This window comes from Cynara cardunculus (assembly GCF_001531365.2).
Source record: "Cynara cardunculus var. scolymus isolate 2C chromosome LG 17, CcrdV1, whole genome shotgun sequence".
Classification (NCBI taxonomy): Eukaryota; Viridiplantae; Streptophyta; class Magnoliopsida; order Asterales; family Asteraceae; genus Cynara; species Cynara cardunculus.
In genome coordinates, this window is record NC_037544.1 from 3,493,049 (window position 1) to 3,517,951 (window position 24,903).

Genomic DNA, 24,903 nt, shown 5'->3' on the forward strand with positions numbered 1-24,903 from the left:
TTTGGGCCAAAACAATAAGAAATTAGGTCAAGGAGTACTAAGAAAAGGTAAGAGTAGATTATGTTTCTCTTAATTTGAAAATATTTGTGGCTCACTACAAAATTATAACCAACAATCAAGACAAACTCTCCCTTTCTAATAAGCAGTAGTTCTGCCTCTACATGTGTCTTTTCTTTTCTTCTTCCAGACATTATAATATTATCATTTCTGAGAACCGGTGGTGGTCTCAATCGGCTCAACTACCTCTGCTTCGAGGGTTGCCTGGGGCTCAGCCACTATTTCAGCCTCTTGTGTCTGTAAGCTCCATTTGTTCGATAAAGCCATATTCATCATTTCATAAATCTTCCCCCCAAGCTGCGATGGACTCTCCGGCTGCACCAAATCAAATCATAAACCACGTCAGTTTTTGAAATAGGTAGTTGAATGACACTTGGGCCTTGTTTGTTAGCAACTTAATGGGACTCGCAGCTTACTCGATCTGCTATACATTGGTACCGGCTTATTGATATAAAAAAATGGCTTAACCAGTTGGCTTTTCTGGGAAGGGCTTTATGCAAAAAGCCAACTTTTTTTTTTTCCAAACCTGCCCCTTTCAATTAAAACACACACTCCTTTTACCTATGAAAAAGCCCTCCCAAGCAAAAACCTTCCCAATCTATACAGACAGATTAATCCATATAAACAGCTTTATCCCTACAGAATTTAATGGAGAACCAACCAGTCCGTCCCTTAGAGACCTTCTACCAAATGCTTACCGGGTAAGTGCTTACCAACCGTCACTTGCCTTGCCGATTGAGCCTGACGATGGCCGAGAATCTTACCAGGTAAGTGGAAAAAAAAACTTACCCGTAAGCGCTTACAAAGAATCCATTTTGATGGTCGAGATGTTACCCAATAACGTAAATGAGTGGTGACTCTTGCCAGTAAGCGCTTACCGGTAAGCGTTTGGTAAAGTTACTGTCATGTCATTTGTGGAGTTGAATTTGGTCCACAAGATTATTTTGTTTTGTTACTGAAGAGTATTCTAGATATTTAACTATAGCCAAACCACTTCTATTGTATAAACGTAAAAATCTCTATGGGAGTAATATGTTTTTTACTAGGAGTATGATGTAGAATTAGTTCATAACATGGTTCAAACAAATACTGATTCTTGCAACGTATTTTTAACATGCGGCAAAAATGCAGGGAAGATACTTACAGTGAAACCGCTAGAAATCAATGCAGTATCGTACAAAAGATCAATAGCTCTTAGGGCTTCTTCATCTTCTGCACTGCTCCTGCAAGCAGCCTGCATCATGCACCAATTCAAAATTATTAGACAAATTTATAACAATCTTCCCAATGGTAGACACTTAGTTAACAAAATAAGAATCATACATTCAATGTCTGAATGATTGAATGTTCAGGATTGATCTCAAACACTCTCCTGCTTCTCATAAAGTCCAGGCTAGAAGAATCACCAACGGTCTGTGCCTTCATCAGCCTGAGGGTTTACAAAAAGAAAATCCAGATTAAGAATACGGAATCCCTGAGAGCCTTAAAAAAGCTGAGAATAAAATTCACCTCTCCATATTTGCAGACCAACCAAACTTTCCAGATACAAGAACACAAGGAGATGTTTTTAGACGATTTGAAACTTGGACACTCGCAACCTTGTCACCCAACCGTTTCTTCATCCAGTCACAAATATGTCCATATTCCTGCTTCATCTCCTTTTCCTTCTCCTCATTCTTGTCACCTAACAAGTTCAGCAAAAAAAAAAGGAAACTGTGAGAACATGACAGAAACCTTAGCAAGGTGTTGGGTAGAAGGTCAGGCTGTAAACTCCATTCATTAGAACTCAGAGCTAAAATACGTTGAAATCACAAAATAACAACCCCTTTTTGAGCTAAGACCTAAATTCATAATTCATTGAACATTGCTGTACTTCTCTTCCAAAACAAGGGTCTTCACTTGAAGCATAAAAATGAGAAAATCCCACAAATATCACCACAAAATAATTGGGCTATTATTTGTTTAACTTTATAGTTATAGCAAGGCATGTTTGATTCTAAGAATTGATGATTACGGAATGAATTGATCATGTGCATAAAATTGTAGTAGGTTTTCATCTAAGCGCACTAGAAACGCAAAACTACAAAAAAATACGTACTTAAAAGAGTTGACAACCACCAAAGGTGAAAGCCATACGAAGGCAGAGCGTTTGGAAAAACATAGACAGTCATTTAATTCAGAAAAGCATGACCAAAGAGCTCACTTCATATCGGAAAACATAATTTGGTGTGGATGGAGTGTCATTTGTAAGTTTTCAAAGGCCTGAAGACTAACCAATATCCAAGTCTTCCTTGCTGATGTCAACAAAGTTCTTTTCCTTGTACGATTTGAGATTTGTGACAGCAACTTCATCAATGGGATCAACTAGAAATAGTACCTGTAGAAAAGCCCATAAATATTAACAGTCCAATTAAACAGCAAAAACAGAGAAAGAAGACAAAAAAATAAAATTCTGTAGCCACATGCTATAGATAAAAAGGGTAACATACTTCGAGCTCCTTCTCATATAGTCTCTCCAAGAAGGGGGTGTTCTTTGCACTTGTGACACTGTCAGCAGCAATGTAATAAATATCCTTTTGGTCGGGTTTCATGTTCTCAACATATTCATCCAAGCTAATCATCTCTTCTTCACTCTGTGACGAGAAAAACCGAAGCAATGGAGCAAGACGTTTGTGATTTTCACGATCTTCAATGCATCCAAGTTTCAAATGCTTTCCAAAGTTCTCCCAGAACTTCTCATAGTCCTAAAGCAAGAGATAAGAAGTAAGAAGGTAACAAGGAACAAAGGGAGCATTTTTCTTTATAGCAACAATAACATTTCTTTTATAGCCGAATGGGAGTAATATGAATAATATCAGGTACTTGGAGAAAAGTAGGATAATGGAAAAGAAGGTGTTCACCTCTCGGTTCTCACTCATAGATATGCCAAGAATCATGTCAAATGCCTTTCGAACCAACCGCTTCCTCATTATACGTACCTTTCATATGGAAACATTAAAATCAATACTTGGGTTTAACTCCAAATAGCTTGTGAAAAAAAGAGCAAGTCAGATAAACTTACAACACGACTTTCTTGGAGAATTTCACGTGATACATTCAAGGGAAGGTCATTAGAGTCGACAACACCTTTGACAAAGCTTAGGTATCGTGGAAACTAATACAAACATACAACAATGAAAACTGGTTAACACCCAACTGGAAACTCTTTTTAAGGTTTTCCCCCACAAAATACATAGTGATTGCTCTTACCAGTTCTCCATCAAAGTCATCTGAAATGAAGACACGTTTCACATAGAGTCTTATATTCTTAGTTTTCGGGTTCACAATGTCTTCCTTCCCCATGGGAGTGATTGCAGGCACGTAAAGGATTGATCTGAATTCCACCTCTCCCTGCAAAATAAGGGTGTAAAAAATTATTTCCACAAACTGAACTCGACATATGAAGCATATATCAGCAGTCCCATTTACACCGCACAGCAAGGCGGCAAAGGTTATATTCATTTATCCCATTTTCCTCCATTCTCCATTTACTATTTTGTGGATCACATCTTCATTTCTCTTCGTATGGGATTTAAAAATTTATGCTCACACCACCCACAAGTTGAACTTGTTAAATAACAGAACAAGGAACTAGTCTTTCAAGAAATCTGATGCTTGTGTAAAGTATATAAACCGAAATGAAGGCACCAAAATCTTGTATTTCACCTCTGTTGTGAAATGTGAAGATGCTAAAGGTTCCAAGTACTCGTTGAACGTCTTCTTGTAGAATTCATTATATTCCTCTGTAGTAACTTCCTTAGGGTTCCGAAGCTGCAAGAATGGAAAGCTTTGAGATGCACATCTTAACAAAAGTAACTTGCACAATACTCAAATAAAGCATAAATTTAAAGAGAACTTACCCATATAGGTTGTGTCTCATTAGTGAGGTCCCATTCCCAGTATTTCTCAACAATTTTTTTTGTTTTCTTCTTTTTCTGTTACAACAAAAATTACCATGCTCCGGTGGTTAGATCTCCCATCTTGTGCAACATGACCTCAATTTACTAAAGAGTACTCGCTCACCTCAACACCGTCATCAGTCCCATCCTTCTTGGCCTCAGCTGGATCATCATCAACTTCAACCTGTTTCAAGAAACAAACTACTGGGTGAACCAAAAAAATTTGATGCCTAAATATTTTACTACAGCAATGGATTCTCATAAATCCATCAACAATATAGAAGGAGCAATTGCACCCCCACAATAGGCTAGCTCAACGCAGATACATTCCGAGGAACCGTTTTCATGGAACCATGACTGCTAGCCGCAAGGAAACAGAAGATGTAGGAACGCAAATCTAGACTTAATTAGCAGAATGATTGAGACCCTCAAATATGCTTACCCATAGAAGAAAGACTGAAACATTCCATTATACGAAATTATGGACAGCATGCAAGTACCTCTTTTGTGTAGCCCTTTTCTTGCCATGTGTAAATAGGAAATGACACAAACTGCGAATAATTTTTAACAAGTTTCTCGATTCTCTCCGGATGAGCAAAACCTTTATCATCACGCTGAATAAAAACAAAACATAGACTGGTATTGTTACTGAGACTGATAACAAAAAATCAAAAGCAAAAGATAGTATGGTGGTTTGCATATAGACCTTGAGATGTAATGTAATGCGAGTTCCTCTAGGAATCATCTTCTCAGGATCAGTCTCTTCTCGGACAATATAGGAGCTAGAATTGGCCTCTCCTTCCCAAACAAATTGCTTATCAGACTTGGGACTCTTTGTTGAGACCACCACCTGTTAATAACATAAACAGTGAGACAGACAAAGACCATAAATAATTCAAAGTGTCTCATGTGAAGATGCAATTTACAAGTTTGAAATGCAGCATACCTTATCAGCAACCAGGAAGGCAGAATAAAATCCCACACCAAATTGACCGATCAAATTGCTGTCAGAACCAGCATCTTTGCTATCCTGTGAAATCAATGGCTTCCGTAAGTATATCATATCTTATTCTCCCATCCTCGTATAAGACACTTTTAATTGATGTTTCTTTAATCGAGAAAAAAAATTATATATGTTAATAACATCATGCACCTTTAAAGCTTTTAGAAACTTTGCAGTTCCACTGTGGGCAATTGTTCCAAGGGAATCAACAAGTTCTTGGTGCGTCATACCAATACCAGAGTCCCTGAATATCTCAGGCACATTAGAAAAAAAATCATGTAAAATTTTAACCAAAAATCTTAGCAGCAGCCGCTGCAAATCTTACGTGAGAGTAATTATTCCATTGTCTTGATCAGTTTGAATCCGTATGTCAAGTTCAGCAGCACCCTCCAAAAGCTGTGGCTCAGTAACACTAAGAAAGCGCAGCTTGTCCAAGGCATCACTTGCATTGCTGAAGCATAAAAAAGTATTTGAATTATGAGATAACCGTTAGATGATCTACATAATGGATTAAAACTGACTTGTACTGGTTGGATCTATAAGCCTCGACTAGAGCAACAACTTAAAACAAGACACATCAATCATTTGTATATATATATATATAAAGCTCATGTATAATGCAACTAGTAGTACAACTGATCCACCTCAGAATTGAGTTAATGCCATCATACCAACGCTTTTTAGTGTCATTGGTAGCTAATAATTACATATATAGTAATAAGCTATACGCTAGGAACATGACAGCCTCCATATTAAGTATCAGCATCACATCTATAAGACCAACCAGCAAACTAGGATCAGAAAAAACAAAAGCATCGCAAAGCTGAGTAATTACACTGCTAAGACAATCTATGAATGCACTAGCATATTTTTATATGCACAAAGCTCCCAATAAAACAGAATTCATTAGGGAAACAAAATCATTTATGGAACAAGCATGCACTGTCACTCTTTATAAATCATTAATTTTCCATAAATAAACACCTGCCACTAGACTTCATTTTATTTCCCCAACATTGATCGGACACCTGGCTTCTTATCCTTCTTGGAAACACTCATGAGTGTTGTACAAGAGCTTTTATCTCACAGTACCCATATTGTATATCTACCATAACATTAGTTTTAAAACTCTTCAAGCAGCCTTGCCCTTGTTGCCCTGCCTACCTCCGCAGGCATACCTTGGAATCAATTCATCTCATCAGCCTGCTTTGCTGATGATCACTCAGAAATGGTAGTAACAGAGGCTTTGTCTCTTCCTCACGCTACTAATATCATATATCTTGTATCACATAAGGTAAGAAATACACATGATCACAAACACTTCCACACCATAACCATTTTGAATTTTTAATTCAACATTGAAACATTAAAAACAGCAGAAGAATTACAAAAAAAAAGTGACTACATTACAAACTTGCTGGAAGTTTGAAACTTACCTGATAAGTTCCCGAAGGAACACCTCTTTGTTGCTATATAGACTGTTAACAATGAGATCCATAAGCCGGCTTACCTGCAGCAGAACAACATCATGATATTGCATGCTAATGATAGTAAAACAAGTTTAATTTCATTACACTAAAGAAAACTAGATAGTTTATATTTGCACACCTCAGCTTGATACTCGTACTTCTCCACAGGTGTATCAGTTGCTGAAATGTCCGCAGCAGTTGATTCATACCGCTTTCCTATAGGAATCATGTTTCCTGATTTCAAAGGCTTGGTGGAAGCAGGTCCATTGCTTGTCAAATGCGTTAAAATCGAATACCTTCTGCCACTAGCATCCCTCTCTCCACCCTGTTCGTGTCAGATATATCAAAAAAAGAAGTGAGAAAATACCTGGAACTAATTGACGATATAAATCATTTTGCTAAATCATCCAGGAGATCAATAAAAAGACAACATTACGCATCTGTGATTGCACTGCTAGCATGAATCATTAGGACCACTAGAGGAATTCTCGATATATTCACATGAATCGTGTTGCAAATTTAAAGAAATTTGCCAAATACTAATTTTCTCTAATGTTCATATCAATTTTGCAGTTGAAAGGTAACCCGTTCAATATCAATCGAACTCCTTTTCGGTACAAAATAAGTGTCAGAAATGATCCACGAAAATCCTATAACGAAATGAGGAAGCCTCGAACCGTCTCGCTATGGCAAGACTTGGTGAGCAAGAAAAAGTCATACTGCTTAATAGAAATGACAACCAACACTACATAAAAAAAATGGGTACTGGTAGGAAATCCAGAATAGATGAAGAATCATACCAATTCGTTGATACTTGAAGAACCAATGGAGGCCACAGGCATGGCATCACGGTGGCGATGGCCACCGTAGCGGAGGAGAGAGTTGACAGAACGCCTAGATAGCCTGTGCATGTTTGTGCAATTGAAACCGAGGAACAAGAGTGTGATAGATTGAAAATTTCTTCGCGACTGCGGAGGGATTACAAGGGTTTTGGTAGGGTTTGAGGAAAAAATAGGGGTTTATGGAAGCTTCTGGATATGGAGGGGTTCTTACCTGCTAAATTTGGAAAATGGAAAAAAAATAAAACCAATAAAAAACCTTTAACATCAACGGAACAGTGTGAAATTTGTTACTTCACATTTGATTTGATACGATAATGTGTTTCCGTAATAAAAAAATAATTTTTTTTTATATTTTTTAATATAAATAAAATTAAAAAAAACATATATATATATATATGATTTTATTTATATTCTAAAAAAAATCATTTTAATAATCTTCTTAGAAGGTATTAATTTGTTCTCTTTTCTTCTACCAGTTTGGGGAACGTCCAGTGCCAAAGTCACTGAATGGGTAAATCGCCAATCCCTAAAACGGACTATGTAATGCTATGTAATGTAAATGAGAAGTAGCTAACCAACTTCTAGGAGAGACATAATTGACTGCATTGATCTCGGTAGCTACGCCACCCACGGAATTTAAAGAACCTAAAACTCGGACCTGTTCTAAAAGGTCGAGGTATTTCGAATTGTTTGTTGACACGGACAAAGTCAGGGAAAACCTCTGAAATTTTTTCAATATTGAACCTTGGACATATAATAGTTCCGAAGGGAAAAGTTTTAGAAGGAAATTTATGATTATTTTTCTTCTTTTTCTTTTTTCTTTCCCTCTTAAAAAGTTTTGAGAACACGAGTTTTTTCTCTCATTTTCTTTTCTTTTATTCGTAAAAAAAGGTTTTGAGAAGACAAGAAGTATTGTGTGAGGATAGGAATTAAGGTGAGAAGTTTATAAAAGATTTGGACATTTGATCACTTTTCATCCTTAAATAACCAATGAATTGTGTTTTCGAATGAAATTGATTTGTATCTCATTAGAGGTGTGTGTGATCTGGTTTGGGCCCAAAATGCAAACCACAAAGAACATACGATTGGAGCTTTTTTTTTTCCCCCAAATTGTGTTACATATGTCTAAAACTGCAAAATGTGGAGCGGTACATTTTATACAGTTATATAACACAGTTCAATTAAATTATTATAAAGTCAAAACTTTAAAAATGTATTCGATAAACTATGTTTTCTGATGTAAAAGAATCATGGTTTCTTTATCCAAATATGCAAACCGCACAACAAAAGTTCAAATTCGGACTATGTACCAAAATACAGAAAACTATAAGATTTTTAATATCCCCGTGAGTTTTTCTGGTTATAGACATTTTATTTGCAATCATTTTTACTTCTTATAATATTTCATTAAAATGCAGTTATGCACCCTCCTGTATGTCATTGAAAATTATCAACACATGTATTTTGTACGCTTTGCAGGTTCAGCTCACAATCGCACCCCATTATGAACACCTCTAGCTATACAACATATAGGTATTTGTTGGAGGACCTTCTTTTAAGAACTCTCTAATTTGTGAGATCTCTGAGAACCAGTATATCATGTGTTATTTTATATGATTTTTTTTCCCATATGAAATAGTGTAATAATCAACATATTTTTGTTTCACAATGTGTTTCTTTCACGTATACTTGGTTCACAATGTGAGCCTCTTTGGCCTGTTTGTGAAACAAAAAATACACGTAAAAAAATTTCATATTGTAAACCAAATACATATGAAACAAGCACACTGTCATAATAAATTTTGGAGTTCTCAAATGATCAAGCATTAATACTTGTCATAATAAATAAATAAATAAATAAATAAATACGTGAACATTTTTATGGCGTATCAAGTGTTGTCTGTCCTAAATAAAACCAGTAGAAGTTTTCACTTAAGAAAATATTACATGCGTTTAATCTATATAGTTTGATGGTAGAAATGAAAAAAAAAAAACAGTTGTGACCGGTGTCTCAAACCGATTATAATAAATCCGAATCAAAAAGTATCACCACGTAAACTAGACGGATGCATCACACTATGTTTTCTAAAAAAGCAGTATGAACCAGTTAACTTTAACAGTTAACTGGTTCCATTAATCAGTCATTTAAAAATTAGATTTGATCATGATGACTATAACTAGTCAAAGACCTTCCAGCCTAGTGGTAAAGACTTGGGCATGACATAGTCATGAACCCGAGTTCGAGCCCTGGGAGGGGAGTGTTGGCGACATTTAAGTGAGGCCATGTTTTGACTCCAAATTTGCCGGGGATTAGTCGGGCTTTGGCCCGGACACCCTTACAAAAAAAAAAAAATATTATATATATATATATATATATATATATATATATATATATATATATATAAGGAGTTGTTTGGTTAGTTTTTCATAAGTCCGATATAAATAAAGACGTCTGTATGAACGAATATGTTTGTATAGATTGGAAATATTTTTGTTTAAAGGGGTTTTCACATAGAGGGAAAGAGCTTGTTTTTAGACTGAAATGTTATAGCTTCAGGAAAAACGTGGCTTTCTGCATAAAGTTTTTTCCAAGTAGCTTACTAAATAAACCACTTTCTATGTCATTAAGCCACTATCAAACAGTCATGCATGGCTAACCGAATAAGTTGGTACGTCCCATTAAGCTGCTAACAAACATGCCCTAAGATGCCACAAATCATCCCAAAACAATGACATCAATAAGCTGTACCGACAACATCAGAAAGATCCAACATGAAAAAAAAATGTACAATAAAAAACATGTTCATCTTTGCAAGAGAGACTGATTTCGTATAACCGAACCAAACCAATCGGCACAAAAATAATAAAATGTAAACAGACATTTTCTCTATCCCAACGAGTAGAGATGATTTCTAGAAGACCATGGCTTGCAAATAAAACTGTAAGGCTTTCATGTCAAAACCAATTTATAACACTGTACAAACAAAAATATCGGTGCCAAATTGGCAACAGAACGCATAAAAAATACGACTGACCGTAAAAGCCAAAAAGAACTTCACATATATGATGAAGCACCAGGAGATCAAAATTGCAGGTGTACACTATAACTCAATCTACTGTAAAACTATCAGTAAAGAATCTCTATATATTCAATTATGGCTTCCAATGGTATCATGCTTCTGTACTCAAGAATGTGCCGAGAAAGGCTTTACTAAAGCATAAAACGAAGAAACTTGCCTCACGTGTTGTAAATAGCAAGAAAGGCATCGTCTTGCTGCAAAAATGGAACCACAAGTAAGTTTATCGATAGATATAAGATTGTATATCTATCAACGCCAAGTTTTCTCTGCCTTCTGTAAGCAACCCCGTTGTTGAATCTTTGAATCCTGCAAAGTATTGAAAAGAAAGCTGATGAAATTCGTGACAACTTGAACAAAGCCCGGTACTTTTCTATTCATTATGAATTTTAAACCCGCATTTTATGTAAAAGATCTAAAATAATATGCTATCAACTTGAAATTGTACACGATGCTAAAGAAAAATGTAATAAATCGGAAAGACGTATTTTTGGTCAGTGTACTCCCTTCGAAATCCAGTTTATCCCTTAAAGGCTTAAGAACCCTACACGTCAAACCGGGAACTATTTTGCATAAAATTTATGTTGGCTAGGAATGAAGCTACTTTCATGATATAAACCCATGCTCAGCAATCATGGTGTCATCAATCAAGATGAAGACATTTCGTTGTCTGGTTCAAGTTGGTCTTTGCCATCCACATCGGTTTTTATATAAAGTTTGGAGCCGTGAATTTCAGTTCCAAATTGTGCATGTTATAGTAAGCAAACGGGAATGAACAGGACTAGACGACCAAGAGTGAGGTACGTGAGTGAAAGAATTGTGCAAGGTCTTTAGGGTTTTAATTTGACATGAGTAGTTTAGTAATTTTCCTATCCTGTCCCCATCTCCCTTGACATTTTGTTCCACCTATTTTGGTGAGACAAAATGCATTTTTGTCCCACTGTCTCATGTCCTAGTCTCCTCTAATGTCACACTAAACGTAGAACAAGTTTTTGTTCTGTCCTCATGATAAGGAAAGCTTGTAACAACTACCAAGCTTTAACATAATTTCTTTTCAAGTAACATGAATGAGTCGATGAACACTCTTTTCTGAAAAATGGAAAAAGTAACAGATTTGACAGCTGCTGTATTGTTTACTCTTACAGAAAGGGTGCATAAGTCATGCTTGGTTTTTTTTAAAAATTATTCCTAATCTGCTTGTGGTTCGTTTATCCTTCTCCGACAATTTTGGCAACTCTTTTGCATCTTACTAATAAAAAGATGGTTAATTATTGGACTTACAAATTGTTCCATTCAGATTAGTCTTTGGGGGTCCAGTTTCATGAAGGGGCAAAGATACCAAAAAGCCTAACGTTTGTTTACAACATCTCCGTAGTTCAAAAACAAAATTTCACTTTTGGACCAGAATTTCGTTTCCATATGCACTAAATTATTTCCTTTTACCTATAAGCAAATATAAGACTTCTTTGTTTCTATAAAAAAACACAGAAAACATATATGACGCTTCATCATCGGTAGTCAACAATTTTCTATCCCTACAGTCCTGACAGTCTCATAGAATTGTTCCACAGAAATGAGCGTATCATGTAATCGTAGGCAATTCTAAGCTCACAAGTCTTCGAAAGTGAATTCCACTTTTCACATTCAAGAAACTGATGAATAGATTCAATCATGGAATAAATTTATCATCATAATTGGTGTTTGGTTCAACCTTGGTATATTTTCCTCATTGTTTCTATCTCCATTTTTCATCGTTCAGAAACTAAGAAGGCTGCACTAGAAAAGATACAAAAATGTTCGACTAGATACACGTCCTCCAGCCTAGCATTATTTTGGGGTCATGGAAATAAAAATCCACATCATTATAGTAGAATTATAATGTTCTTTCTCCAACCAAAGAGAATTATGAAGTTTCTTTTTGAGCGAAATTTCAAGCTAAACTACCTATTTACCCATAGTAATCATAACAAATTATATTGATGCTAATTGTTTTTGGTTCACAAGAATCCTTTCTTTTATCAATGAAGGGTTATACTTGTACTATAATTGCTTTATAGTCAAAGACTTCTATTAAACATCAAAGTTGCAATTTTAAGACAGAAAAATTCGCCAAATTCTAAATTCAAATTTCATTCGTCATGTAGTATGTTTTATGGACTATACTAGAACAGAAATTAAGAAAAATATAATCTAGACAAATTATTCAGAATTCAGAAAGTAAATGGGAATAAAATTTTCATAAAATGTGTTTACCTGAAATGATCATGTCTTATCAGTAGGGTCACATCTTTCCAAAAATCAGATGTTGCGATTTTGGTGCTCTTCATCCATGGAGTTCTGTAACAAATTTGACCACCTGATTAGAGCATGCTCTTTTAGAAGCATCGCCAGAAAGCGAAAATACCAATAATTAACCATACCTATACGAACAGAGCATCTTCGCACTCACCATGCAAGGATTCGCATGGCTAGAAAGAGGTTGCAGCTCACATTTATCTACAGATGGCAAGGAGCCAACCTAGCGAACACGTTTTTTTCAATGACTCAAGTGGATAGCACCACCTTTCACAATGGAGAAAATTCAACCTGTTGTCGTCCCGCTATAATGTTTCAATTTAGCTACAACCTCATGAATATCACAATTCTTATCGGCTGCCGACAATTCTTTTGCCAACATCAGATATGTCTGAAAGTTAGGAATTTTGTTCTTCGATTGCATTATATGGATAAAATGTATGCATGTCTCCACCTCAGCCTCCTTGAGAAGCCCATCAATCAAGATGGTCCAAACAATCTCATCAGCATCATATGGTCGGTCAAGCATGTCTTCAAATAACAGACGAGCATTACCCACTTGCCCTGACTTGCAGAAAGCAGAAATAAGTGATTTATATGATTGGATATGAGGTTCAAGATCTTTTACCATCATCAAATCAAAGAACTCCAAAGCAACATCCACTTTCAAGTTATTACAGTGAGCAGCTATGAGAGAAGCATATATATTTCGGTCAGGATTTATGCCTTTTTCTTCCATCTTTTGGAGCAACTCGACTGCCTCTGTACTCTTGCCCTCCTTACACAAACCGGCAACTATGGTACTATAGGTCTCAACTGTTGGTTCAAACCCATATTCTGACGTTCTGACCAGAAGATTCTCAAAGCTCGCATCTCTCTCATCTGAGCTGCAACTGTACATTTCTTCATGTTGGCCTGCGGCTTTTTCAAAATGTAACCGGCATTCCTTTTCTAGTCCCTTCATCAAGACTTGAAAAGTTCTATAGTTGGGTTTGCATCCTCTACCAACCATCCGTTGAAGAAGTGAAAATGCATGATCCACTCGATTTAGTGATATATATCCATTGATCAAAGAAGTATATATCACATGATCAGGAGTGATCCCTTTTCTCTCCATTTCTTCAAGCAATATCTCCGCTTCATCAGCCCGGCCTTCCAAACATAACCCATAAACGAGTGAACTATAAGTGAGCAAATTTGGCATGCAATTCTTCTTCTCCATTTCATGGAAAATCTCAAATGCAAGATGAACACCACCATTTCGACACAGGCCATCAACTAAAGTTGTGTAGGTAATCACATTTGGAGCCACCTCTTTCGCTACCATCTTCTCAAATAACTTTTGGGCTTCACATAATTGATTCCTTTTCGATAAACCAGATATTATTGCATTGTAAGTTTCAGTCTCGGGCCTGCAACCATGTGTTTCCATCTTTTCCAGCAACAAAAGACCAGCTTCTACTTTCCCTTGTTTGCAATGACCATCTATTAAAGTAGTATAATGGACCTTATTCGGTATCAATCCTTGCTCCAACATTTCATGGAAAAGAGTTGAAGCTCCATCAAGATCCCCTCCTTTACAGAACCCGGAAATGAGTTCAGCATAAGTCCACTCATCTGGTTTGCATCCATTTGCCTTCATCAAACTCAATAATCTCATTGCATTATTGAGATCCTTTTGTTTGAGGAATCCAATAATTAGTGTGTTATATGAAACAACTGTTGGCGAAGGGCCTACTTTGGTCATTTTACTTAATAAAACCATAGCTTTCTGGAGGTTTCTTATCAAGCACAAGATCCTAATGATTTCATTGTACGTTTCGGTATTCAGCAAGCTACCATGTACCTCCATCCAATCAAAAATCATAAAGGCAGAGTCAAACCTCCTTATCTCTCCTAATTCATATATCAAAGCATTATAAGTAACCATGTTTGGGATCAGCCCATCTCTCAACATCTTGTGGTAAAAGCCCATTGCTACTTCAGCTTGTTCCGTACGAAACAACCCACTGATAAGAGCCGTGTAGGTCTGCACGTTTGGCAGGCAGCCCTTTTTCCTCATGATAACGACAAGATTAATAGCCTTCTTCACAAGCCCACCTGCACACAATGAAGAAATCGGGACCGTGAACGTATAAACAGTAGGCTCGATGTTTTTGTCCATCATTTCGTTGAGCATGTTTAACGCCTCATCAACCCTGCCAACATTGCATAACCCGTTTATAAGATTGGTGTAAGTCGCTGAATTTGGATTACAACCTTCCTTCACCATCCCATCAAATACCCTGAAAGCGGATTTTAAATCTCTATTCCTACAATAACCAAGAATCATAGAACTGTAAGTGAACACATCCGGATACAAATCATACTGAATCATCTGATCTAAATATGATTCCGCCTCCTGAACCTTTCCCTTTTTACACAACATGTTAATCATGGTGTTGTATGTCAACAAATTGGGTTTGATCCCACAACTCAAAATCTGTGTAAACACATCCCGAGCAGCCTCAATCATTTGAAACTTCGCCATTTGAATCAACAAAGTGTTGCAGCTATATAAACTATAGCCAAGACCTTTACTTCTAAGTGCATTAAAATAATCAAGAACACCCATCAATTCCTCTTCACATTTACATTCTTTCACCATCAAAACCCTAATATGATCCATATCGGCCAATCGGCCTTCACGAACTAACCTGCTTAACATCGCCTTATAGCAATTCAAATCATGCTTATAAGAATGGTTCTTGGAAATCCAATAAAAGAAACGAACAACTACATCTAAATCTCTATGGGCAGTTACAATTCTGGCAACATGAACATGCTGAAGTTTATGACTAACATGCTTGAGTTCTTTGTTTTCAAACCAACGAGGTTCACACAAGATTTTAGAAACATTATCGACCAAATTAGGGTAGGTACGCTTGTTATTCTCAGCATAAAGATTGGGATGTGATGAATATCTAAGAAATGTGTGAGATCCCAGTAGAGGGGAGTGCTTTCGGAGATCAAAAAGAGATTGGGGATTAAAAGGTTTTACCATTTCGTGTTGAAAGATAGAAATTTCATTCATGAGCCGGCTGCGAACAGTTGCATTGAGGAAGAATCAATACAAGTAGTACCGATTTTTCTAGTGAAAAATGGTAACGGTGGCATGATTCTACGAGTGAACGTGGTCGATTGAAGACCATATGAATAGAAATTGGGTGGTGAGAAACATGAATTTGGGAATCGAATGCGATATATACACCTAAAAAGATGATTACGTTATCGTAATTGCACGTAATCGGAGACCCTTTTACGGCTGTTAAAACCCTAGGCCTAGGGTTTATTTTGAAATTAGGGCAGACGATATGTTTGCAGTGGTATCTGGTTAGTTCCTTTGGCTGAGATGTGACCAGACCGATGGGTTACACTGGACTAGACGAACTAGCGGATGATGGTTGTAGAAAAAAAAAACATTATTTGTTATCAAAATAGATGAAAAATTAAGAAAATTTGGTAAATTACTAAACTATCTATCTATATTTATATCTATACTATATTATAAAACATTTGATAAAAACTATTAAAAATCATTTTTTTATGTATGAAGTATTGTATATTGATATATATTACTTAAAATTCAAGATTACAAGTAAATTATACATAAATACAACTTATTAAAACTCCATGTTTGAATTCGTGTTGCTAACTGCGGATAAACATAATAAAATAGAGAATAAACATCTCATTTTAAAATCTACAATATAATTAGAATAATTATTAAGTTCTAACAAAATAATTAATTATTATCTTTATAAGAAAAAAAATATGTATAAATACAACTTATTAAAGCTTTATGTTTGAATTCGTGTAACTAACTATGGATAAACATAATCAAATAGAGGATAAAAATCTCATTTTAAAATCTAAAATATAATTAGAATATTTATCAAGTTCTAACAAAATAATTAATTATTACATTTATAAGAAAATTATATTATTAAACCAAAAATAAATTACTTCGTTATTGAACCTAATTAAGTTATAATAAAAAAAATGAATTAAAAATTTACACAAAAAATGAGAAATTTTAAATAATTAATTTGATACTAATATCGATATATTTTTGTCGATATCTTCAAATTTATATTTTATTGAAAAATAAAAACATCATCCTTTTTTTCAAAATCACATAGGAATATATTATAACATCGACTGAGATAAATAATAAAATAAAATATTAAAATCAAGATGTATCTCGCTGCGTTGCACGAATACCCTTCTAGTCTTATATTAAAACATTCCATGATTTTTCATTCATATACCTTATTTTCGTTCGTCCGATTTGACAGATCCATAGACTTTCTTAAGCGGATGCACCTTTAAGGTGAATCAAAGACTTGTGAAGTCACGTGTTTGATAGAAGGGAAAAGTTGTGGCAGTTTGACTTGAGGGAAAGTCAACCATATCGATTTCGAGAATAATACATTTTTTTCAATCTAAATTAACATTGACTTTTTAAGCATGACACAAGTCTACGTCTTACATCTGACGTGTTTTTAGCTAAATTCCACCATTGCGGGGAACTTTTTTGGCTGTTTTTATAAAACTTTCCAATTTTCAGTATTTAGTTTTGATCTGACCGTTTTTTGCTAGGTTTTCAATTTCCTTTTCTTATGTAGAACTCCTGGTGTTAAATAGTATGTTTTGCAAATTAAAATTAAACATGCATCTTATTTATCTTTCGGTCTTCCTTAGGCATCTAGGCTTTCGAGTACTGGTAATTAAATCAGTAACTAACAGTAAATTGTAAAATACAAACAAATCAGGAGGGAAAACTTATACGTTTGGAAAAAAAATAATGATCAAGAACAGATAAATAATATGCAATTAATCAACAAAAACTATAAATAAAAATAGAAATGGAGATGAAATTAATAGAGTATTCAGTGTGGAGTAAGAATATCAGTAATTGGGTTTTCAGTTCTTTAAAAAAAATCAAATATCTGCTACAGACAAAGATTGAAATTGAGACCTCCTATATGGATAACTTTTGTTCGCGTAGCCTAAACAATCTCACCAAGTCTAGATTCATGTTAAAAGTTTGGTTTTAAAATGCATCAGGGTGACCTCAAAATCAAGCGCGTACACCTTCAAGATATTTGTTTTTTTTTTCCTTGCAATAATCACGTAAGCGAGTGCATGGGACCCTGTTCGGTCCTTTGTAGGTCTGCTCCTATCTAGTTTTGTCCAACTTCGTCTGCATAACAAATACCCCTTAAGAAAAATGTGGTCGGCATAAATAACTTCTTATTGTAAACAAGAATGTTAATAGCTGGAAAAAATCATAACACGAAATTGAAAAATCCCAAAATTATGACCAAAAGAACCAGCTATGTAACCACAATGGTGGTGTTTGATTGGTTTGGGGTTGGGCTCTAAAGGTCAAAAGTGTTTGAACGTCTCAGCTTCAAATTCAAAGAGGAATAAGCATCCTCTGTGGCCAAGAAGGTTCAAATGTGGTGACTCCGGGCTACCCGTAAAGCAGGTGGTCGTCCTGAGATTAGTCGGTTCGCATAGTGAGTTGAATATCCAGGTTAATAAAAAAAAACTCAGCTATGTTCCATCTCATCACATGTTAATGTTTTATATCATTGTTTTTTACCTGTAAGGTTAAAACAAACTGTTTTTTGGAACCATTAATTTCATAGTCAAACGCCCATGTTAATTATAACTTCAGATTTTAGTTTGTTTTTTAGATAAGAGGTCAGTTAAGATTCACACACTCATTATCACTAGCAGTAAAATGCATGACAAAACAGTATTAGTTTTCAAATCCTTAATCGTAGATATGAGTTTGACCATCTACCATGGTTGGTAATTTTTCAAAAGATGGGAACTATTTTAACTCATAACAAGAAATCCATTTTACTCAGATACAAAGGAAAACTTACACGTGGATGAAGTAATCAAGAGGGTCGGGGGTTCGTTTACTAAATGCTTACCTTGTAACTGTTTACTGGATCACTTACTTTACCAGATGAACATGACAAAGATCAAGAATATTACCCCATAAGAGCGATGAGAAGGATCAAAAGTATTACCAGTTAGCGCTTACCAAGTAAATTGTTGCATACGCTTACCATCTTATTCGGTAAGGTAATCAATAGTGTTGAATTTTACTGGAAAACACTTATCGAGTAAGCGTTTAGATAAACAACCCCTTGATGTGAGATAAATAATGAAGCAAATTATCAAGGTGTAGCACAAAAGCAATTAAATACTGAAATAGATAGACATATCGGAAATTAGTAACATCATATCTTTATATCGAATAAAAAACTTAAAAAAATAGACATAAAACAAATTGTTATTTAACCTTTTTTGTATTTTTCAGTATGCAATATAATTATTCATATATTTTTGGGTTTCCTGTTATCTACTATTTTTAAAGTTCTTTTGAATTACAGAGAAGACTAAAAACACATCTCTTATATATAATTTAAGGTGACATTTATATTTTTAAGAAGTGCTTAAGTCTGAAGTCTGATTTTACTTATGATTTATAAGATGTGGTCCTGGAGTCTGAAATCTGGATCAATAAGATTGTTTGTTCTTACGTATGAAGTCTGAAATATGAATCGGTCAAACTAGTGCAAAAATATAAAAGATAAACCGTTTTTTTTACAAAAACATAAAAGATAAATAGTTTTTGCTAACAAATGTTTTTCATCCCCCAAAATATGAACCATTTGATAGAAGGTAGATTAGAATTAAGAAGTATTAAGTGATACGTTTACCACTTAAAAATTTCAGAAGACATTTAGAGCTTTTAAACTATTATTTTAGATATAAAACAAACGCTTTTAATATTCAAATGCCTGAACAAATCAAATTTCAGAGATATTAAGAGATAATTTTTTTTTTTAAAAAGTACCGAATTCTCTATTATATAATTTTTATGGACTCTGTATAATATAATGAGTAAGCTAAAAATTGGGTCCTTATAGTTTGTCAGATATAACACTTTTAGTCCTTATAGTTTTAAAATTATAAGAACGCATCCGTGGTTTTCGAGATAAAAAAAAAAATTGTGCCCCTTATCTTTTTGGGCCCTTTGACAAAATGATTTGACTTTCTCGAGTTCGTCCGGCGGGAATCCAAGATTTGCAGCGGCAAACCAAATATCTGTTTTCCGAGAGCTTTAGGGAATTTCCAGTTCGGACGATCAATAACAGCATTGTTCTTGGTTTCCTTTAATTCTTCAACAAAAACGGCCTACAATTCTACCCACCTTTCAAGATGCTCCAAGTTGCAGCTTCTGGCTCTCTTCATGTAAAATCAAGCCTGTATTCTTTCCAAATCTGTAGAAACCCAGTTGAACCTGCTCAATTACATGCTGTATCAGTGAAAACAGCAACTTTTCATGATCCTTTGATCTCTTCTCGCCTTATATCTCTCTATGCCAATTCTAAAATCAACACCCTTGATCATGTCCGCTCTGTGTTCGACCAAATGCAACAACCAACTTTGTTTTCTTGGAACGTTCTCATCAAGTCCTACGTCGAAAACCAGCGTTCGCAAGAATCCCTCCTCTTGTTTCTTGAATTTATGTCGCGGTCAGGCTTAATGCCTGATGTTTTTACTTTGCCTTGTGTGATTAAAGGGTGTGGAAGATTAATGGCGATCAAAGAAGGGGAGCAGATTCATGGGTTAGTTTTGAAGTTTGGGTTTGGTTCGGAGGTGTTTGTTCAGAGCAGTTTGGTGAGTATGTATTCGAAATGTAAAGATATCGATTCTGCACGAAAGGTGTTTGATGGGATGACTCACAAGGATTTGACTTCGTGGAACTCTTTGATGGACGGGTATGTAAAATCTGGTGACATTGAACTTGCAAAAGAGTTATTTGATGAGATGACTGAGAGGGATGTTGTCTCATGGACGGTGTTGGTTGATGGGTTGTCAAAATGTGGCAAAGTTGATGATGCCCGAAGGGTGTTTGATGAAATGCCGAGCAAGAACTTGGCATCCTGGAACGCCATGATTAACGGGTATATGAAAGCGGGCAACTTTGTTTCTGCTCGTAACTTGTTTGACCAAATGGAAGATCGAGACATCATCTCTTGGAATTTGATGATTGCAGGGTATGAATGCAATGGAAGGTTTTCAGAAGCTCTAAAGCTGTTTACGGAACTGCTAAACTCGCTATACGTACCTACTCATAGTACGTTGGTCAGCACTCTATCTGCTATTTCTTGGCTAGCTCTTCTTAGCAAGGGAAGGTGGGTTCATTCTTATATCGTTAAAAACGGACATAAATTAGATGGAGTTCTCGGTACTTCGCTAATAGAAATGTATTGCAAATGTGGGAGCATTGAGAATGCTTTGAAGGTTTTTGAAGCTATACCCAAGAAAAAATTGGGCCATTGGACCACTATAATCGTAGGATTAGGAATCCATGGACAGGCTAAGCATGCTCTTGAACTATTCCATGAAATGGTTAAAATTAACATCATCCCTATTGCTGTAACCTTCATCGGTGTGTTGAATGCTTGTAATCATGCAGGTTTGGTTGAAGATGGTCGAAGATATTTCAATATGATGGTTAACAATTATGGAATAGAACCCACAATCGAGCATTATGGCTGTCTTGTTGACATTCTTTGCCGAGCGGGTCATCTTGAGGAAGCAAAGAATGTGATAGAAAAAATGCCCATGAAACCAAACAAGATTATTTGGATGAGTTTGCTTAGCTCTTCAAGAATCTATAGAAATATGGAAATTGGGGAATTTGCCGCTTGCCATTTAACCAAGATTGCGCCAAATGCCATTGAAAGTTACGTGCTTTTGTCTAACATGTATGCTGCAACTGGGAATTGGGATAAAGTGTCGAATATTAGAGAAACGATGAGGAAAACAGGCGTGAAAAAAGATCCTGGATGCAGTTTGATAGAGTATAAAGATTCGGTTCATGAGTTTACGGTGGGCGATAAATCACATCCTCAGACTGACGAGATATACGATAAGTTGAGCGAGATTAGGGAGCAACTGAAATCTTTAGGGCACGTGCCCGATAAAACGCAAGTTCTGCTGCATATCGAAGGGGATGATGAGAAGGAAATGGAGTTGGAAAGCCATAGCGAGAGGTTAGCGATTGCCTTTGGTCTAATTAATATGAAACCAGGGATCCCAATTCGGATAGTGAAGAATCTTCGTGTCTGCAATGATTGTCACTCGGTTACGAAGCTTCTGTCCAAGATCTACGATCGTGAAATCATTGTCAGGGACAATAGCCGTTATCATCATTTCAAAAACGGATCATGTTCTTGCATGGATTATTGGTGATGACTATTGAGGCAGGTTAAAGTGAAAACCGTAAATATTTTGAGAACGTGGTACCAACTATTCTGCTTTATTCATGACGAATGTCGTGATAGATATTCAATGATGAATCATTCATTATCATGAAAATACATGATATTTATGATGATAATGCATGATATTCATGACAACAATATTCATCATTATTCAAGGTTATTCATCATAAATAATACATGAAATACTTGGTTCCCTGATGTTGGTGATGAGGTGAACTATCATGATCTCACCTGCCAAAAGAATCTTATGAATCTGCACAATGGGAGTCTGTTTTCGATTCAGATGCAAAATCGATCACTGATTTGAAGACGATTTGCAGGTTCAGTTCTTGCGTCTACATACTGCTATCAACCGGCTATAGCATGGTGATGATCAAAGGTTAAATCTTTACTTTCTGAAAGTTGGATCAGTTTATTCATCAATGTTTTAGGAGCTGTTCAGTGGTTTTTCTATTAAGTCCTATATATATTAAGTTTTTTGTATGAATTAAGCCATACATTACATTAAGCCAATTAGAGCCATTTCCGAACAAGCCCTTAGTTTCTTTCGTTCCATAGTTCTCTTTTGTTTATAGTGCAGTTCCCCAATTAATTTTGCTCCAAAACCAGAATTTATTCAACTTGATCTTTAGCTTTATGATTCATGCTTTCCATCTTATCTGATCTCTAACATGGTGCAACTTTCTGTTAAGAGTTCAAGAATCAAAAAGTTATCGACTTTTTGAACGAACGGACTTGGTTCAAAAGGTTCGATCATTCGGGAATAAAAACCAAACCAAACGAGCCCGGTATATCCCACCTGGAGGTGAGGTAAGACGTACACAGACCTGACTTTTACTCTAAAGAGTAGAACGTCTGTTTCTACGAGGACCCCTGACTAGCGAAAAGTATGTGAAATGAGATACAAATATGCTAAAACTTGAAAAACTACTTGGGGAATAAAAACTGAAGCTTGATATATGAAATGCTACATAGTTCATCGACAACACAGCTTCTGCTTGTAATTTTGCATACCGATTATCAAATTTACAGTTGTTCAACTCATTTTCCGGGCACAAAGTTGGTAGCGTAAGCCCAGGCGTTGTTAGCTACGGGATCGCTAAGATGGTCAAAAAGGTTCTCAATCGGGCCCTTTCCGGTTACAATGGCCTGAACGAAGAATCCGAACATGGAAAACATCGCCAACCGACCGTTCTTGAGCTCCTTAACCTTCAACTCAGCAAACGCTTCTGGATCGTCAGCAAGTCCAAGTGGGTCAAAAGCCCCTCCGGGGTAAATCTTGTCGAGTCCTTCGCCAAGTGGACCACCACCAACACGGTACCCTTCGATGAGCCCCATGAGGACGACTTGGGACGCCCAGATGGCTAGGATACTCTGGGCATGAACCAAATTGGGGTTTCCGAGGTAATCGAGCCCGCCTTCCGAGAAAATCTGGGATCCGGCCTTGAACCAGACTGCTTCGCCGAATTTGACACCATTCTTTGAGAGAAGCTCGGGGAAGACACAGCCAAGTGCACCAAGCATTGCCCACCGAGAGTGGATCACCTCAAGCTCACGGTTCTTGGCAAACGTCTCGGGATCAGCCGATAATCCTGCTGTGTCCCAGCCGTAGTCACCGGGGAACTCACCGGTCAGGTACGATGGGGTTTGCTCAGAGAATGGGCCCAAGTACTTTGGGCGGTCTGGTCCGTACCTGTTAAACCAATTACAAGTAATTTCAGTTACGAGTCGTTTATCAATACAAATTGGATAAGCGCCGACCAAAGTCTAGGTAAGAGGTCGAAATGGTTGTTTATGAAGTAATCCTTTCATCACAAAATAAAAATCCACAACGAAAAAGACACAATTTTTTACAACTATGAGACTCGGAATGATGAGCATTTACCATCTCAAATTGTTTGGCAATTGCTGAATGGTTTGGAGCAAAATGATTAAGTGGTCAGGATGATTAAGATGCTATCATGATATAGTGCAAAATGAAATATAATTGTTTGGTAATTGTGTACAATGAAAGTAGGGCTCTTAATGGTTAAGGGAAATCCATGATACAAAATCATTCAGAGGGTTTTAGAACCATTAAGAGGCAAACTTTTTTTTTTTTACCAAACAAGATTCACCTCTTAACGATCCAGAGGTTGCCTCATAATGAAACTATTAAGAGGTAAACAAACAAGATTCACCTCTTAACGATTCAGGGGTTGCCTCTTTATGCTAACATTTCAATTTCAAAAACAAAATGGTGGCACCCAACAAAACAATACGGTGGCACCGTTCAATAAAGCAATGGCCCTTGCCACCGCATTGCTCCTTATGGGTCTGCCCCGAAGTAAGAGGCTCTTATCCGGTAAGACACGAGAAATATCAAGTAAACAACCAATTAGTTTTTCATCGTTGTAGAACTGGAAACCGAAAACATCAGTACGAGAGTTTTTACCAAATGCTTTGTGGTGCGCTTTTGACGGTACGGCGCATGGTGAAGCGGCCTCCGGTGAAGGTGCCGGTCTTCTTGATGAGGTCGTTTTGCGGTTTCAACGCCGGCTGGCCGGCGAAAGCCGAGTGTTGGATTGCAGAGGTTGCCATTGCTACAAGGGAAGTGTTTGAAGCTTGAAAGGGTTTAGAGGAAGGTAAGTTTGTAGAGGGTGTGAATTGGTGATGAGGAGAATTGGAGGTTATATATGGAATTGATGGATTAGGATGTGTACACGTCAGCATTATCTGATTGGTTTATTGGATTGGTTTCTGATTTTAAGTGGGTGAGATGGAGGTCCATCTTCTGCCACGTGGATCTCAGATTTCTTTCTCGGTTGATTCTCAGCCACTAATAAAAATGAATAAATTAAAATAAAAAAAGGAATTTTTG

At 36.3% G+C, this 24,903-nt stretch overlaps 4 protein-coding genes across 4 annotated transcripts; 1 reads left to right on the plus strand and 3 right to left on the minus strand.

The window, feature by feature from the left end:
- Nucleotides 1–50: 50 nt before the first annotated feature.
- Nucleotides 51–7,565, minus strand: LOC112501208 (heat shock protein 90-6, mitochondrial). The gene is made up of 20 exons (XM_025104898.1): nucleotides 7,268–7,565; nucleotides 6,607–6,792; nucleotides 6,435–6,508; nucleotides 5,324–5,449; nucleotides 5,149–5,242; nucleotides 4,942–5,025; nucleotides 4,702–4,845; nucleotides 4,496–4,609; nucleotides 4,120–4,179; nucleotides 3,957–4,031; nucleotides 3,763–3,867; nucleotides 3,307–3,447; nucleotides 3,119–3,211; nucleotides 2,958–3,035; nucleotides 2,547–2,801; nucleotides 2,332–2,434; nucleotides 1,567–1,741; nucleotides 1,381–1,486; nucleotides 1,202–1,291; nucleotides 51–372 (listed from the first exon to the last, which is right to left on the minus strand). The coding sequence occupies exons 1-20, from the start codon at nucleotides 7,376–7,378 to the stop codon at nucleotides 202–204; spliced, it is 2,385 nt and encodes a 794-aa protein (XP_024960666.1). The 5' UTR covers nucleotides 7,379–7,565; the 3' UTR covers nucleotides 51–201.
- Nucleotides 7,566–10,222: 2,657 nt separating this feature from the next.
- On the minus strand, nucleotides 10,223–15,986 carry LOC112500098 (pentatricopeptide repeat-containing protein At5g65560-like). The gene is made up of 3 exons (XM_025103390.1): nucleotides 12,807–15,986; nucleotides 12,640–12,723; nucleotides 10,223–10,695 (listed from the first exon to the last, which is right to left on the minus strand). Exon 1 carries the CDS (start codon nucleotides 15,752–15,754, stop codon nucleotides 12,968–12,970), a length of 2,787 nt encoding a protein of 928 aa, XP_024959158.1. The 5' UTR covers nucleotides 15,755–15,986; the 3' UTR covers nucleotides 10,223–10,695; nucleotides 12,640–12,723; nucleotides 12,807–12,967.
- A 3,824-nt stretch (nucleotides 15,987–19,810) lies between these two features.
- On the plus strand, nucleotides 19,811–22,617 carry LOC112500838 (pentatricopeptide repeat-containing protein At2g29760, chloroplastic-like). Its single transcript, XM_025104433.1, has one exon. It carries the CDS (start codon nucleotides 19,969–19,971, stop codon nucleotides 22,009–22,011), a length of 2,043 nt encoding a protein of 680 aa, XP_024960201.1. The 5' UTR covers nucleotides 19,811–19,968; the 3' UTR covers nucleotides 22,012–22,617.
- Nucleotides 22,618–22,974: 357 nt separating this feature from the next.
- On the minus strand, nucleotides 22,975–24,678 carry LOC112500726 (chlorophyll a-b binding protein 5, chloroplastic). Its single transcript, XM_025104289.1, has 2 exons — nucleotides 24,478–24,678; nucleotides 22,975–23,736 (listed from the first exon to the last, which is right to left on the minus strand). The coding sequence occupies exons 1-2, from the start codon at nucleotides 24,621–24,623 to the stop codon at nucleotides 23,085–23,087; spliced, it is 798 nt and encodes a 265-aa protein (XP_024960057.1). The 5' UTR covers nucleotides 24,624–24,678; the 3' UTR covers nucleotides 22,975–23,084.
- Between the last annotated feature and the right edge of the window lie 225 nt (nucleotides 24,679–24,903).